The sequence below is a fragment of the Apus apus genome, chromosome 4, assembly GCF_020740795.1.
Source record: "Apus apus isolate bApuApu2 chromosome 4, bApuApu2.pri.cur, whole genome shotgun sequence".
Taxonomy (NCBI): Eukaryota; Metazoa; Chordata; class Aves; order Apodiformes; family Apodidae; genus Apus; species Apus apus.
In genome coordinates, this window is record NC_067285.1 from 33,344,673 (window position 1) to 33,362,264 (window position 17,592).

The 17,592-nt window shown below is 42.6% G+C and overlaps 1 protein-coding gene and 1 long non-coding RNA gene across 7 annotated transcripts in view; one reads left to right on the top strand and one right to left on the bottom strand.

Annotated features, from left to right (window-relative positions):
- LOC127383537 (uncharacterized) overlaps positions 1-10,852 on the bottom strand; it is a 71,328-nt gene extending 60,476 nt beyond the window's left edge. For both annotated transcript variants that reach the window (XR_007889232.1, XR_007889231.1), the window contains exons 1-2: positions 10,606-10,852; positions 9,648-9,725 (exon numbers count right to left, since the gene is read on the bottom strand). This is a non-coding gene — a long non-coding RNA (uncharacterized LOC127383537). The remainder of the gene's footprint in view (positions 1-9,647; positions 9,726-10,605) is intronic.
- A 161-nt stretch (positions 10,853-11,013) lies between these two features.
- The window catches only part of CCAR1 (cell division cycle and apoptosis regulator 1), a 31,337-nt gene continuing 24,758 nt past the window's right edge, over positions 11,014-17,592 (top strand). For 2 of the 5 annotated variants that reach the window (XM_051620143.1, XM_051620145.1), the window contains exons 1-2: positions 11,363-11,442; positions 11,927-12,045. In XM_051620143.1, the coding sequence (XP_051476103.1) occupies positions 11,973-12,045 (73 nt within the window). In that variant the 5' untranslated portion in view covers positions 11,363-11,442; positions 11,927-11,972. Of the gene's footprint in view, positions 11,080-11,362; positions 11,443-11,926; positions 12,046-17,592 lie in introns of those variants that run through there. The other 3 variants (XM_051620147.1, XM_051620146.1, XM_051620144.1) reach the window with 2 other exon arrangements.

Genomic DNA, 17,592 nt, shown 5'->3' on the forward strand with positions numbered 1-17,592 from the left:
GGAAAAGGGGCTAGGGTTTTGGAGTTGTCTTAAAATAAGAAGGAAGGCCCTGATTCTCATTTATACCTGTCCTTTGCATCACATTAAAAGGATAAAGGGGCCTTAAAAGGACATTGATTTAGCTTACATCCTTTGGAATATTCCATTATATTGATAATGGTATAGAAGGTCAGTAGCATAAATCAAAACCGTTACTCAATTACTGATTTGTACAGTAATTTGAAATCAACTTAATGATACCTGTATTGGGCACCTACTGGCCAGAATATCCAGATTGTTCTTAGGTTAGAAATAGAGGTTGTCAGAAACTGGCTTGATGTTTGGAAGGTTTTAAGTATTCACTGATGCTGGCTGTCTTTTTCCCAACATTGTCTCCAAAGAGGTGGTAAAAAATTTGTACCTCGAGGTAACGGCCTGGCCAGAAATCTCACAGAATTGCCAATACTATTTCTAAACTTTTGGTATTTTTTTCTTAAAATACTTCTCTTTATTGTAACTTGATCCCTTTTACTTGAGTCTCTAAAATGGGGTTGCAGCAATCTACTGCACTCCGCTCTTTTCTGACTGAAGACCCAACAGGGTGTGCAGTATTGTGTGGTGATGTCACATGGGTGAGAGACAAAGCTAAAAGCCACCATTTTCTGACTGCCCTAACCCTGGTGCTACTCGACTGTAACCACTGCACTGCGTGCCTGCGCGAGTCACGCGGAGCTTCCCTTGCTGCCCGGGGCAGCTTTCTGCAAGCTCCCAGCCCTTCTGTGCCGCAGTTGTGACATGGAAGCCATGGAAGCTTCTCTTCCAGAAACAGTTTAGAAACTGAAGAATGACAATATAATTCCTTCTCCTCCAACTGTTTCTGACTGCAGAGCCTAATGATAACAGATTTTGTGCTAACTTGGCCAATACCAGTTTAATCCATTCAACTCAAAAGGCAGTGTCGGAACTTCACAATCTCTTGAAAAAAAAACCAGGCAAGAAAAACAAATGTGATAGACCAACACCAGTAAAAGAAAGCCAGTTCTAACCAATATAAACATTCAGACATTTCAGTCTTTAACAAGTAATCTATGATTTTTTTTGTTCAGTTTGGAAGAGACAGCTCTTCAGAATGTGACAATAGCACACCAGGTCATAAATACTGTTCAGGATTTGCTGTCATAAAAAGGACCACGAAGATGTAAGGACGCACTGTACTGAAGTGCTATGGCTAAAGAAATCATTCCTGCTTTGCAACATTAAAAGATGAACAGCATGCCAAAGCAAAAAGAAAAAAATGTATTTTATTTCTTCCCTTCTCTTTTCTCTCTTTCTTTCTTTGTTTGGGATGCATTTAATAGTTATTTTTCAACTTTGAATTTGAGCTTTTGGATTATTCCCAGTTACCAACCTACTGTATTTGGGTCTGGAACCTAAAATTAACTTTTTTAAACAAAAGATTACATACAGGGAGAAAAAAATCAGAAAGAAAAAGCACTTCATTATGTCACGGTATTTACAGGAGAAAGTATAAAAATTACTTCTCAAAAAAAAAAGAACCATTTGGGGCCTGATTCTTTCCTAGTATAACTGAGCATAGCTTCATGAGACTGGTGGAGCTGTGAGGAGTTACACTAGCTGAGAAACTGAACTTTAAAATCTTCTTTGCAGACAAGGGAACCCTTACCAGCAGTACTTGAAGACTTGTGAGTTGTGACTGCATGTTACTTGAAAGATCTAATTAAGCTATGTTTTTTGGTGCAAGCAGTTGTTGTACATGATTTCATGTTTATGTAGCAAGATGCATTGAAATGTTGATACTAGTATTGAAACATACATGTAAAAATTGTTGTTGTGGAAACTGTCTGTTCTGTTCTATTTTTCTTGTGTGTCTCATCTGTTTAGAACGTAAACTTTTTTTAATTGTCCTAACTAAATAAGGCTAAATGAATACTGTAATTGAAAATATATTTTAAATCTTGTCATGAGTTTTTAAAAAGACTATTACAAATTGTATCATTCCTGATTACACAGAACTTTGTGGGTGGTTTTAAATAAATTTTATACTTCTATTTTGCACTTAGTCGTCTAATTTTTCTTTCCTGCATTTTTCATGCATTTCTTCTAGTAAGATGCTTTTGAAAAATTAAAGAAAGTTATTTTCCCAATACAAACCAAAAGAAAAGTCATGCTGGAGTAGGTAAAGACTAAAAATTTAGGCCAGCTTGTGCTTTACAACTTAGAGCAAAGTTAATGCCCTGCCTCATATAACCCTACATATGTAAAAAAATATTGATAGCCATGACATGGCTTGGAGTCACAAACAAGTAATGAATAAGTTAATTATTCTAAAGCTATAAATAGTCTTGCAGCATATCTGAGGTTGCTGAGAACCTCAAAGATGTTCTGACAATAACAAGGAGTTATTCTAAAAGACAAGTATTTAAATTCTGTATATTTATATAATTTTCCCTATAGTCAGTAAAACATCTTGTTAAGGGAGAAATAAGAAAATGCTAGAAGTATTTTCATCCTATGAGCCATTTTCCCTGCAGAAATTTTGCTCTTATTGCTAATAACCACTGGTAACCAGTAAGTGCAGTAGCAAAAGCTGCTATTACAATAATTTCCAGATAACTGGAATCTCCTAGAGAGTAGAAAAATGCTGCTATCCTTAGGCTTCAGTAATTCCCTGGTAATAAACTGCATTATGTGATATAGTGCATCTAGTGTTCCTGGGAGTTGAATGCATTAAACCAACAGGAAGGCCTTTAACCTCCTGTGTCATTTTCTGCTCTTTTAGAGGATAATAATTAGTGGGGTTTTACAGCAACACCTCCCAAGTTGCCCCAGGCCTTCTCTAAACTGTACTAACAGCTCTTGTCAGAGCTACACATTCCATGGTTTGACATTGGAGGCTGTAACCTACAGCACAGGTGCCTAAGAAAGCATGTGGATTTTGAATGGCACTTAGGAGCAGACCCAAGAACATCATTATCAAGGCAGAGAGGTTAATGAGAAGCACCATTTTACAGCTGCCTTTCAGGAACTGCCACCATGTTGCCTCCCCCAGCATTCCCACTGCCTAGCGTGCTCCCAGTCAGAGCTATGTTTCTTCACATTACATAGAGACATTTTGAAACACAGCTTCAGCCGTAGCTTGTGGGAACAAAACCAAACCAAGTTTACCTGCCCTGGCATCCTTGACAGGCTGCCAGATGTCAGTTAACCTTGTAGAGCATCAGTAATTTCTCATATTTTACATTTCTTGTATGAATTAGAGAGGTGATAAAATACTGATGTAGTAGTTAGTTGCTTTGAAATTCTTAAGATGCGATAGTCTTAAATTACAATACTTGTTAAAATGGTATTAATTGTTAACAATTGTTTAAACTGCAAGATAAACTGTTTTTCTAGTGCTACAGCTACACATTTCTGCAGCTCCCTAATACCTGATAAAGATTGTAGAACAGCAGGGTCTGACTGCTTTTGGGCCAAATGTTTCTATGAATGCTCTACATCAGAGTAAGTGTCATATTCAAATGTAATTTAAAAATAAGATAGGGCTTCAACTAGGAGTGTTTTGGTTCAAGAAATGTCCTAGATAGTCTAAAATAAAATAATTGCCACCAATAGCCACCCAATTGTGTTTTCAAGCTAAGACACACTGGAAAAATACTTATAATGTGGAGATTTAAACCCAGCTATTTCAATACCGATTTGATTCCTAAGATGGGCCCCTTAATTCCCTGTCCGGTTCACTTGTGGATACTCTTGCTTTTATAATATAAACCAGTTACATCAAATTCTTAACAGTTTAATTCTTTAAAATGTCTGTCTTTTTAGACAAGGGCAAAAATTACTTAAAATCCCTACAGTATGATGTGTTCATCTCCATTAATTCCTAATATAACTGGGTAACACTTGGCTGTTGGATCCTGAAGTACTGAATTGCTGCTGGAGGCATCATGCTTTGGTCTGATTTTTCAGCTCAGACCAGTAAAACTTCAGCCTCTTGTGCTGTCACAAGTCAGCAGCTCAGTTTCTTGTGACCACTTGGTTTTACACACAGACTTCTCTGGTTTTGCACGCTGACAGTGGGCTCCCTTCAGTTGAGGAATCCCTTCAGGGAAATGAAGTACTAATCCTGTACTTCATCAAGGAAATACTTCTATGATAGACCTGGAGTCTCTTCCACAATATTGAGCAGAAGGCCTTGGGAGGATTCAGCTGCACTACTGCTGCTACAAATTTTAAGGGTGAGATTTGTTGGGCTGTTGCAAATTATCCTGTTTCATAAGGGTGAGAAGCTGTAAGTGACTCAGGTGTGCCACTGTTTAAACCCCCTCCTCAGGCTGTAGCTCCTGTGAGATCTGACTGGTTATGTAGTCCAAAAAGAAGAATGCTTTCCTGCAGAGTACTCACCAGCAAGCCTTTCAAGTGCGAGAGGCTCTGGATCACCCCAAAGAGTACAGGCAAGTATTCCCTTTTTTTGTCATTTCTAGTGCATCTGAGCAAACACTAGATTTTTTGTCTTTCTCCTTTGCCCACGCACACCGAAAGGCACGGCTTGGGGCTGTTACTGCCGAGAAAGAGATTCCCTGCCCTTCCTGTAAATCACAGCCTGCATGGCCCACAGCAAGTTAAATCTCTTAATCTCCACACTCAGCTGGGCTGCACTGGGAATTAAGGGGGCCTGCCCTTCAGATCAGAGGCCTGTGCTCTGCTATGCAGAGGCTAAGCTGCTGGCAGCAGCTGAAGGGAAAAGGTTCTCAGCTCTCCGTCCTGCTTTTCAAGCAACAGAGCTAAGATTTTAAAGGAGGCCAGGATTCTTCTTCCCTTCTTTCTTCCTTATTGCCTCTCTACAGAAGGACATTAATTCTGTCTGTCATATAGCTCGGTTATCACAAGTTGATAGGGAGACAGATGAGAAATCCTTTCTCATATACACAATCAGATCTGATATACCTAGAGAAGCAGGGCCTCCCTAGAGGTACTGAGCACTTTACTAAAGCACTCAAACACAAGTCAGCTTGATTAAGAAGAAAAGAATCCTTAAAATCTATTCCCTTATGCAGGGCAGCTATTCCTGTGCTCCCTGGTCAACATGAATGATGCCTCTATCTTCCATGAATCGTGAGGAATGATCAAAACATTACAGCTCTCCCTAGACAGGAAGCCTCACATTAAACTAACATTCATAATAATATTTTCTCCTTGAGCCAGCATAAGGTAAGAGCCATCCTGTACTCCCCCAAGAACTGTAAGACCCAGGTAAGTACTTCTGATGAAAGTTACATGTTAAATGGCTAAGCAAAACAAAAAGTCATAAAATTTGAAACCAAATCTGTCTGGTTTTAGTTTAAAAATTATTTACTACTAAAATATAGTAGCATTTTCCAAACTATTTCCCCCTTTTGCAAGAAATGTGGTTCTTTGAAATTTCAGATTAACCATGATCATCCAAAACCATTTTCAAAAGGGTTTCCTTTTAATACGTGTTTTCAGTCATCATAATGTGTTTGGGTTTTTTTAATTTTGAACTGTCAGATGGGAGTACTCAGAAGAAAGGATGTACTTTCCACTTGGTTAGGGAAAGATGTTTATATAAAATTACTGTGCCCAAGCATTGGTTCAATGGAATGAAAGCCAAGCTTTCATGGGACTGGCAGAACAATAGCTGGAAAGAACATAGACCCTGCAGGTCTGTGTGCAGGGATCCGAGTTCAAAACCCAGACAGAAATGTCTTTAGCAGTTACCTCCCTAGTGGTGAGTTGCCCCATTAACAGGGCACTGAGATGGTACTGAGGTTCCATTTCATCTCAGAACCACTGACAATCTCTTCACTCTTGTATTTATTTCAGAATATCCTCTATATCAGCAGAAACAAAAGTTTCTTCTCTTGTTTTTACAAAAAGATGTCACTTCTTTGAACCTGGCCCGTGTTCCAGATTTTTAGATGAAGATTTTATGTATCACTTCAGCTTTTTTGTTTGTTTGTTTGTTTTCTTTTAAAGTCAACCACAGAGGCTTTGGAAACCTTTATGCCATAACTGCAGCCAACAGCTACAATTCAGGTAACAGCAAGGCTACAGTTAATAGCTTGCACATCTTCTGTACTGCCACTAGCACTGCCTGCACTGAAGCAGTTCTGTAGGGGAAGACCTTTGTAACTTCCATCTAAAGAGCCCTCCCCTTCCCAATCCAGGTGTCGCTGTGGGCAGTGCTGTCCTATTAATAGACTAACTTTTTTACGTATTTTCTTACCTCATTTCAAATATATTTTTTCTAAAAAATTGCACTGTTTCTCTAAATATGTTTATTTGTTCATAAATTAACTTAAACTTTGGACATGACTATATTAGGATGGGAGCTGGACATGCCTATACTAGAACGTAACTATAGTAGGATAGGAGTTGCTTCAGGTCTCCATCAGAACCTCCTTGGAACTAAGAGAGCCTTTTTATACATCCCTTGTCATATCCCCCTTAGCCATCACAGTGACTGTTAAAAAGCTTTTTATGAAATATATTGGGATGTATTTCCAAAATGCATCCTGCACAATGCAGCTATGAAGTACCTTTGCTACTGTTCTGTAAACCTCTACATACCTTTAAAGCTTATCTAAGAGTTAATTCTTGGTACTTCTGATGGAGTTCACTGGGGTTTTTCACTGATTGTATGCTGTAGCTCCCCTGCAGTACCATCTGTCAGCACCAGGACTAGTGCCAGATATTCAACTAAGGCTCAGTTACAACTGTCTGGGAAAGACACTTACTCCAGTTACCTTCTAAATTCAGTGTAAATAAACATTGTACCACTTACTGAAATCACCATGGGATTAAATGCTCTATCCAAACTGTGTAAACTACAGAAAAATACAGAAACCCTTATTCCTGAAGTAGAGACGTGAGTGGCATGAATATGAGAGAGAGCAAAATGTGCTATATGGGCCAAGCCCCTAAAAATTTCCCTGAGTCAAACCTCTTTGTGTAGTACCAATGCAGGCAGCTGTGGGATGCTCTGTAACATTTTCTGGGATTCAGACCTCTAGGACACAGGGTCAAACCTAAGTCAGGAAGGACCAACCTCTTGTCAAATGCACGTATTTTAAATTGAAGGAAATAGTTACAAGTGCATCCAGCCTCACAAGCATGTATGACAGACTAGAGATGTGACAGAAGTTCAGTATTAGGGGATGTACAGATTTTACTGCCTTTTCTCTGTGCCGTAAGACTGCAATTTTTTAACACAGCATGATAAATGTTCTTATCAAAATCTACAAACAACCCATTCAGTAAAAATCCACACATCAAAGTTCCAGAAACAGAACCTTTTTCAGACTAGGATCTCCAACTACTTTTGCAGTATCAGTAAATGCTAACAACTCTCACCAAGAGAGAAGATTCTCTTCTCTGAGCTCTCTGCAAGCACGACCTTAAGTAATTTCACTGAATCACTACCAATTCCCTTAGAGAACTTTTCCAGTTACAGATATTGTACATGATGATCACAGATCACCTCAGATGAGAGGGGGCCTCAAAAGATCACCTGGTCCCACCTGCTGTGGAAAAGGGAGTCTAGATGAGATTATCCAGCACCCTGTCCAGCTGCATCTGGAAAACGTCCAGTGACAGGGGCTCCACTGCATCCCTGGGGAGTTCTTCTAGTGATTGATTGTTCTTATTTTAAAGAATTTATTTCTTATAACAAGATTAACATTTTTCCCTGTGCTCCTGGTGTGCACTAGCTTCAAAAATAATTAGAAATTGCTTTATTTATGCACAAGCATTTATGTGAACTCAAACTTTGTCAGCAGTCCATTCTCAACCCATTTAATTTTGTCCCAACACAGCAGACTGTAAAAGCCTTACCCTCCGAAATCCATTTCTCGTTTGCTCCAACTAAAAAATAAGCTTTTTCCACATTTTCTTCTACATTTTTCTTTCACAGCACACACACACAAGATACCTCAAACCTGATGCAGGAAAACAGCACAGTACCTCTGTTGCTGCTGTACAGTGACCACTGTTTGTTGTTTAATGTTTATGTAAAGGACACCATATAATGGGTGTTCAGCCATAATGTATTTATTATGGTGTCGAACTCTATACATAGTGTCAGCGTATAGTGTTTTATTTAAAAGTAATAGTGAAGCAATGTGTGCTAGTGTAGATAATAGGGGAACATGCATCAGAAGCACACCGTTCTTATCATTTGATTACAACCAACCTTGCCCATGTTCTCATTCTCAAAAGAAGGAGAAGCACTGGTCCTTGTTTCACTTTATTTCTAAAACAGGACTTCTACTTTCCCCAGGCTGTAAGGTAGAACTTATTTCTAAAGGCAATGACAAATGTAATTTGCAGCTGATACCCAGTCATTCCTTTCAGATTGCAAAACCCCTGCAGGACACGTGTTTGTCTTGTGCCAAGTTACTGATACCATCACTGTTATGAGACTCCTTAGGGGCACTCTGAAGATAGTAAAGATTTGTTTAAAGACAAATGTCATTATTTTACTGCTTCTTCAGTATCCCAGGGATCTGAAGTTAATTAGTCAGGTTAACTAAAGGCAAATGTGTGTGTATCTCTGAAATAAATTAAAGGATTTTTTTTTTCTTTCTCAGCTGAAGGCCAGATACTGCACCCAATAACAAAAACAATGTGGCAAGTGTTGATACACACCAATGCAGGTCCAAAATTTACACCATACGCAGACACAGTGCAATTTCCCATTCCTTGAGGTAATGGCGAAACTCCTCCATCTCAAAGCAAGCCATACACTAGGTTTTTTGAACTCCCAGCACGCTCATGGAGACCTGTGATACCCACATCTCCACCTGCATGCCCCCCGCACCCAATATCCAGATCAGCTTCTACGTGCTGCCTCAGTGTTTGGGCTCTTTGGTGTATCAGCTGTTGCTTCTACTGTGCTGAATGGTAATGTTGGGTGCTGTTGTGGTAGTGGGAAATGTCTTTATTTCTATGGTTGTGGTAAGTGGTACACAAATAAGTGTTGTTTCTGAGACATCTGTTAGCCACAGCCTTACAAAACAAACCAGAGAGCTGTTCTTTTAAAACCTTTTTAAATAGGGGTATTTCATCAAGTACCAAATGAGCCTCTGCTTCAAGGGGATACAAGTGTTTCCATTCCAGAACTCTGTACATGTATGTACAGAACACACACACCACTGTGGAAGGTGCCTTAAACCAACTCCATGGCTTTCCTGAGCAAAGGCAGCCAGCTGAGTACTGGAGGCCTGAGATCCAAAGCACCAACTCTTTGCACTATGAGATCTGACAGTCTTGATAGCAAAGTTATTTTTTTTTCTGCTTTTCCATTCACTTTGTTAAATGTACTGATTGCACCAACATACACATGATGTTTTCTGATGATAAGCTCTAAAAATTATCATTTCTCACCACAACATCCCCAGCTTACTCCTGTAACCACCAAGAAGGCTGGAAACAGGATCTGCTTTATGGTTTTTGCCTTCTAATTTGTGTATTTTTCTCAACTTGCCCAGTCATCTTAAGGTAAATTGTAGAAATTATGTGTCTTTCAGACTTCTGCCCCCTCACCAATTTTGGATCAAATTGTTCCACGTACTGAAAAGATAATTAGGGTGCCTAGAGGTATTTTTAACAAACAAGATTAAAGTGCTCACATTTGTATGCTGCTGTTTCCATTAGAACTGTTCTTCATCACAACAGCGTGGTTCATCTTGAAAAGAGGATACAGGGACCTGAAGAATTTAAAAGGAGTCATCAGGCTACTATAAATGGCCAGCTAATGGCAGCAGTATCTACGTGGAAAGGAGAAAGCACACAACTAATGTTCTACTTGGAGGTACAGGACATGAGGCTTGTGGTTTCCTGTGAGTTTTTAAGGCTTTCTTGGAGAGCATCACTAAGAGTTATGCATCCTCTGATAAAAAGGCCCTGGGCCAAAAGAACTACTTCATAAAACCCTGACATTCTCCAAGAGCTATTTACTCCGTTAATACGATTTGCCACTGCCCTTTTCATTTATAGCATGGGAGAGAGTTCTGTTACTGTTACCTTTTTAGCCTCTAATCTTATTTCCAGGTTAAAAGAGCACAGATTCTGCTTTAGCGAAGTGACTTGAGTTGGGAGTTATGGTACAAAGAGACGAGCGAGGTTTGAAAAGGGTGGACTTGAAATGACCAACTATGCTGATCGTTGCACATTTTAAACCATCTAAACCCTCATGTGATTTGCAACACAAAGTGCCCAGGCAGATCTGCCTTTTGATGTCATTGAGTAACAAATCCTGAATTTTTTCTTCACCTGGTGGTCTCCCTTTCTCTAGTTGTCCTCCTGCAACATCAACCAGCCCATCCCGCACGAGTTCAATGCTGCTGCCTCTCACGATTTTATTCCCTCGCTTTTTGTAATGACAGACTAAACGCTTCCGAATTCCCACTTGCAAAGAGCATCCTGCTGACTTTACTCTCAAACGTTGAGCAGTACTGCATGTACCTATTTCACCTCACAGGAAACTCGTGTGGAAAAAAAAACACGACGTAAGGGATGGAAGGCTTGTTGCAACGTCAACAAAGGAGGTAAACTGGGATGACTCTTCCCCATCTCCTAACTACTTACTGCAGTTACTCCTGGTTGCAATTTCTCACAACATCTGAGGTGTTTTGAGGAGTCTCTCAGGCGAGTCCGCTCGCCCCTCACCTCAGAGGATGCCGCCGCCCCCCGCCCCGCGCAGAGCACATCTCTCCGAGCCAGCTCGGAGGGGCTTTGGGGGCTGATGGTGCCTTTCCCTCAAGAGGGAGAACCCCCCCCCGGCCTCGTTCTCCGCTCCCCACAGCACCGCGGCCCTCAGGCAGCCGCAAGATGGCGGCGGGGCAGCCCCGCCCGCCCTTCCCCAAGATGGCGCCGGGGCTCCTCCCCCCTCCCGGGCCGGGGGTCGAACCGCCTCCCCGCGCGCGCGGCCGCCCCGCGCCTGCGCCCCGCGGCCCGGCGGTCGCAGGGCCGTGACGCCAGCGGCGCGCGCCTGCGCGGCGGGAGGCGCTGGGGGCGGGAGGCGCGGGGCGGCCGCGATGGCCGCGGGCAGGCTCCGCTCAGGTACCGCCGGCCTGGGGCGGGGGGTGAGGGAGGGGGTGCCCCGCCGCCAGCCCCGGGGGTGCGAGGAGGGGGCGGGGGGGTAGGGCGGTGCGCGGGCCCGCGCTCAGGCCCGCGTGGTTCGGCCGGGGGCGGCGGGAGGAGGAGGAGGAGGAGGAGGAGGAGGGGCGGGCGGTGCGGCCTGGCCGCGGCGGGGGGCGGGGAGGGGCCCGCTGCTTCCCGCCCGCTTCCCGGCCTGCAGCCGCCCCGCTCCGCCGGGCTTTCCGCTGCGGGGGTGGGAGGCCCCCCCCGCGTCCAGCGCGTCGTCGCGAAGCCCTGGGGTTTGGGGGTGCTGAGGGGGCCGCGGTCCAGTCGGTTTTAAAATGAGTGGGTTGCGGGGCGGGTTTCCCGGCGGGTGCGGGGTTGGGGGGTTGGGGGGGGAGGGTGTGAGCGGCCCGGCCATGTTGGCGCGGTTCCCGTGCCCTTGTGCGGGAGGCGTGCGGGATGCTCGGCCGGCAGCGCTCGGCGGGGCGGCAGCCCTGGGAAAGGCAGGGCGAGCCACATGAAAGCTGCTCCGTTCTGCGGAGTCACCTCGGTCCCAAACTCGCGTGAAACGTTTTGCGTTTCGGTGGCGGGAGCCCCCATTGTCCGGGCGGGGCGGGCGGAGGTCGCGGCGCAGGAAAATAAAGTAACTTGCCTCGCAACTTTTTTGTGTGTTGCCCGCCGGGTTTAGGGGCGTCAAGATAATCATTCAACGCCTTTTTTTTTTTTTTCCTTTCTTTTTTCTATTTTTTTTTTTTTCTGACCCAGAGTTAAAATAGCCTGGTGGTTTTTTTGTTTCCAAGATTGTAGCTGCGTTTTATTTTAATAGATTGCAGTTCTAGAAGATAGACACCCGGCAGATTTTGCCTTTCGCCATGGCTCAGTTTGGAGGACAGAAGAATCCCCCTTGGGCTACTCAGTTTACAGCCACTGCAGTGTCTCAGCCAGGTCAGTTTACATATCACTTCATGTTTGAACCCTGACATCTAGTAGGTTTGGAGGTTCCACAGTTGGGTATGCAATTAAGACTGGCACCACACTAACAAACGTACTTAAGTTCTAGCCAAACGTTAAAGATCATTGCCTGATGCTGGCTGGTGGGTTGGGATGGGTTGTTGGGATTTTTAAGGATTTAAGTAAAATCCCAGGTGAATTTTCATTGATTCTTTTGCTCAGTAAACAAGGTATCAAATTACTCGTATCCAAAGCTGTGTAAATCAAATTACCTTTCATCAAATTGCATTGCTCTCGATTATGTACTAATAGCACTAATAAGGCATTACAGATTTTTTAAGTGCTGCCTGAGTTTCATTTCCCAGGCAGCCTAAATCAATGTTTGCCAAGTATTTTGCCTTTACTGATGGACATACTTCAGGTAGCGAAGAGGTCTCTGAAATCTGACTCTTGAATGGGGAGGGGGTATATTTTACTTAATGCCAAGTTAGAATTCAGGGTTCCCTATAACCACACGTATCGCCCTGATAATGGTAGAGGGTTTCCTTTCATTTAGCTGAGAAGCCTTATTTAATCACAGGCTAGTGTGCTGAACAGCCTAGCTGGCTAGGTTTTCATGTTTCACGTTGTTTTATAGCATAAAAGGTTTTGAGGTCAAAATGTGAAGCTTGCTGTGTGGTCAATCTCGGTGCTTCCATTTCCAGTTCTGGGCTTTTTCTTTTCTTGAATACCAAGTGTTCCCTAAATGTTGTTGTTTCCTTGTCTGATGTGAAAATGCTTCAACAAAGCTGTGTTACTTTTGAGGATGCAGGATTTCAAAACGTGAGCACGGGTAGTAACCGTGTTGAAGAGAGGTCTTTCTAAAGAGTTGTGTAGTTTTTTGCAGTTGTCCTTTGCCTCTTGCTGTAGTTTGATGTGAAGTTGAATGGCATACCTCCTCTGCTGGTGGTTTTATGGCTGGGAGCTTAGAAGAAGTTGGGAATGCCTGCTGTTCTTTGGGGATGGTGGGGGAACGGAACAACTTTTTCTCCTGACTTGGTTTTCTTTCCTGAAAGAAGCACTTCAGGACATGGCTTAGTTGGTGTGGTGGTGTTGGTTTGATGTTTGGTCTTAGAGGTCTTTTCCAACCGCAATGATTCTATGAAGAACAGTGGTGGGAGGCTGAGGACCAGCTCCATGTCTTGTTTCAGAGGGAAAGCTGCACCAAACCTGCTGAAGGGGAGGAGCTGGCAGCCATCTTAGACCTCGCTGGCCTGGGACCAGAAGGGGGCCCTGGAGTAGAGGTGGATGGAGCAAAGGCACTAGAAGCACACACCAACTTCTCATCCATTTTCCCGTTCCCATGCCTCTGCCTTTGGTTAGCCTACTTCTAAGCCTCCTTAAATTAAATTGAGTGCAAAATGTAATTGGGATAGAGCTACTCAGCCTCAGTTGCTGTGAGTTTTTTCACCTGCTCAATGAGGACAGTACCTCCAGGGAGTTTTAGCTGTTTGTCTGATCCAGCAGCACCTGACTCAAACTTGAGAGCCATTAAAGACTAATATTTGGTTGCACTTTTGCCTTCTTCCTGTGCTCATTCCACCTTCCTTCGTGTTCCTAGTGTCCTTCTTCACCCTGTAGTATTTTCTCTGCGGTATCACTTGAAGACATTTAGCTCTGCATGTCTTTCTGTGTAGTCCTTTCCTATTCCTGCTGCAATACACAATCACCCTGTATCCTCTGTGTCTTCATTCTTCCCTGTTTGTACTACTGAATCCAGTCCCTGGGATTTGTCCTCCCAGCTCTTGTTTTACTACCTATGTACATACTCTGTCCCCTGTTTTTTTGATTGGCAGTGCTGATTTACAGTACAGAGCACAGGAAGCTTCTTTTGAAAACTGTGCAGTTCTGTTGGCTCTGCTGAGAGATGAAGAACAGTGTTTAGTGATGATCTGTAGCTACACAGTCACCTTTTGTGCACTTCTCAACGTGAAGCTGTGACTGTCCAGCCAGGTTACTTGTCTGATGAAGGGAGATGCTGTCAGTGCTCAGACATGCTGGCTAGCATGTACTGCTTCTCACCTGCAGCTGCAAGTTATATGCCAGCTGCTTTTACCCAAGTGTCAGGTTCCTTCTTCAAAGCATCGAGGTCCTTGGTTATGGGGAGAAAGAGATCTCAATTTTTTTATGACACACAGCTTTTTTTCTAAGCTGTTGTAAAAAATGGAGAGTGATGGTGTTATAAACCCAGTTTGATAATTGCAAAAGGTAATTTCAGGGTTGGTTGGGTTTGGGTTTTGGTTGTTTTTTAATATTGCTGGCTTGCATGCTGTCTTGGCCATCCCTGTTGAAGAAGAAACTATATGAGATAAGGCTCTTAATTATTAAGGTGTGACACTCTAAGGTAGTTGTAGAGTGGCATGCTGTGCAATGAAAGGTTCCTGGGATCTCTTTGGGACAGCTTAATAATACTGGCTGTGCCTCTGGTATTGTAAGAGAGAAGGGTGATTCCAGGTACCAGCAAAGATCTGTGTGTGAAGAGAGACTCCTACTTGTAATGCAGTGAAATTGTTTCTCTTCTCCTTGTCTCAGGGTTTTGTTCAGGAGGTAACTAAAGCCAGAATAAGGTCCCTGCTATGCTGGTTAAGCATTGTTAAAGCATAACTTAAATCATGCCTACTACAGAAAGTAAATAAAAATTTAAAGAATCCTAGATAGCAGAGATTGCCTTTTGCAAGTACTTTTTATACTTGTAACTTGCATAATGATGTGCAAGTTCCTGAAATGCCTGCAAAGGCGAATCTCTTCTATTCTCTCAGCTGTTAATTTTTGACATGCCTTCGGTTTGTATGGCAGCTCTTGGCATGTGCTGTTTTCAGGTTTAAGATTTCTGGTTGCATAGTGAAGCCCATTTTTATAGAACCGTAGTCAAGAGGAAGTCTGAGCTGTGCTGCACTCTGGCTGATGAGTGTTGTCCTCTTTGCTGTATCAAGACCTGATGCATTAGAGTGAAGAACAGTGCACCTGGTGAAAGGAGAAGTGGCCGAGTGTTATCTTACTGCTGGTGATCCCTGTGAAGTGACTGAGAAAAGTGTATGAGCAGGACAAGCATGTCATGGATCTCAGAGCCACTAAGAAATAGCTGCTGCACAGGTTGGGTGCTTGCTGTGAACACATTTCTCGTGGTAAATACACTGAGCTTAGTTTCTGTTGTGGGACAGTTCAAAGCAGTATTTTTTTTTTTAATAGGTCGTATAGCATTTGTACTGCAAGCATGTTAAGCTTGGAGAAACTTAAGGACCCAAACTCACAATTTCACAGATGTGAAAACCATCCTAATGAATCTACATCACTTACCAAGGAGATATATGTATGACTTTGAAGATGTTTCCCTAATCTTAAAGGGTCTCTGGAATTCAGAAACAGCAAGAGAGACTACTAAATATTGCCTTTTGTTTGCTACAACAGACATTTTGGTTACTTAGAAAGATGCTTGAGATGCAGCCTAGGACTCCAGTTCCTATACAAGCCCTTCCAGTTGGCCTTGCAGTATTTGGCATGAGTGGCATCTCCATCACTATTTACTGAGATAGTTATAAATCCTAAGCAGCTCTAGTTTGTCATTGCAGATCTTTGTTGCCAATCATAATAAGGCAGTCAGGTGTCAATTCCCCACTCGGTCTGCAATTCATTCTTGTTTTTCTGTCTATTTTTTCCCTTTTTTTTTTCTTTTTTAACTAGCAATTCCAACAGTCACCTGTTAAATCAGAGCCTGTTTGACCAAGTTGAGTACATAGATGAAATGTAGTCAAATTAAACTTCAGGGCAAATCAGCAGGAACAACTCTGAACAACTTGTTACTACAGGTCGTGTTAGGCTGTGAGGGCATCTGGCAGTCTTGTGTCTTTGCTAGTAAGATGATCTGCAGTGTTGTAGATTACATGATAGCCGTTTAATATTAAATGCTCACAAAGTGATGATAGGGGTGGCAGATTTTAGTATTTTTTTTTCTTGAGGGAATAAAAGGGATAGGAGTCTTAACAGTGGACTGGGTATTGTTTGAGATAATTATTATTTATGCTGGAAGGGAAATTGTCACAGAGGAAACTGAAGAGCAGAGTAACCCCAAGATCTGGTTTTAGGGAGCAAGTATATTAATATTTTGGTGGGTATTCTTGGTAGAAAAAGTAGGAGAGAACTTGTGAAACTTGCTTGGTGACACTTCCCAGCTCCATCCCCCTGTGTTGGTACAATGTTAGAACAGAACACTAGACTGAATGACAATAGCTAGTGTAGTCAAGCAGATGGAGAGATCATAGCATGAATTTATGCACTAACAGGAATTTCTGCTCTGATTATTTGCTTTGACTGAGCCAGCAAAGTAATGCAGCCAAGAAAAGTGGAAGTTGTCCCAGCATGCAGCAGCAAAGTGTTTTCACTGGGCATAAAGGTCTGTTCAAGGTGTGTTATGAGAAGCATTGATGAGGTTCCAGGTAAGAGTCTGTTTCTGAGTGGTGAAAAATGCATATTCAAATTGGAGCTGATGGACAAGCAGGAGCCAAGAGGATCAAGGAACAGAGGGCCTGTTACAGGAGAAACCTCAGATTTGGCTTGCATGGCTTCTGAAGAAACCTGAATGTTCGAATTTTCCAAGGCAAAAAGTCATATGATAATGGAAATACTGTACTTTTGCTGTCCTGTAGAATGCTTTATTTCACTATTAAAATAGTATTGCTTCCTGGCTTACGTGACAATGTTTGATGCAGATCATGGTGATGGTGATTATTTTCACTGTTGCTTACATACTGCTTTCATGTTTCATTCCAAAATTTGAAGGTGATCAGTGCCATCAACTTGTTTTCTGAAAATTGTGCTCTGGAAAGGATGGTGGTGTAGAGAGGATTATCTCATTCAGGGTCTTAAAGAGTTAGTTAAAGCATTTTTTTGTGCGTTCCATGGTGCTGATCACCAACTACAAGCAATCTCCTACTGCATCCCTGGGTGAGGAATAACAGCTTCATTTTGGATCAGTAAGAATGGTGTGGAGCATAGATTCTGCAGGAAGAATATTGTAACTCTCTTGTTCATTTCATTGTGCCTCTTTAATGGCTTTGGAAGAGAGAGGAGCCCTGTTCAGTTTGAATGTTCTGAAGGTGGCTGGCTGACCCATCTTTGCTGGCAGTATGCTTCCCTGCTGAGTTTCCATTTGGTGTTTTTTTTAAACATGTGGATTAGACTGATAGCACTGATAGCTTGCTGAAGAGATACTTGATCATGCAGCTGCAGATAAGCTTTAAAAAAACTCCTGCCAAAGAAGGGGTACGTTCCAGTTCTTCACTCAGATTTGCATTATGCAGGGTTCTGTATCCCTAAAAGTTCCATCCACAAGGCTTAACCATACCTTCGTTTGGAAGCAAGAAGCATAGCATGTGGATAGTTGCTCATCATGATTTGCTTGATCTTCTGCAGTTAATTAAAGGGTGATATGGCAGTAAAACAGACTCATTTTTCCTTCCAGGCAGTTTAAGTCTGGACAGCACAAAACCCTTCCTAGTAAAAGGT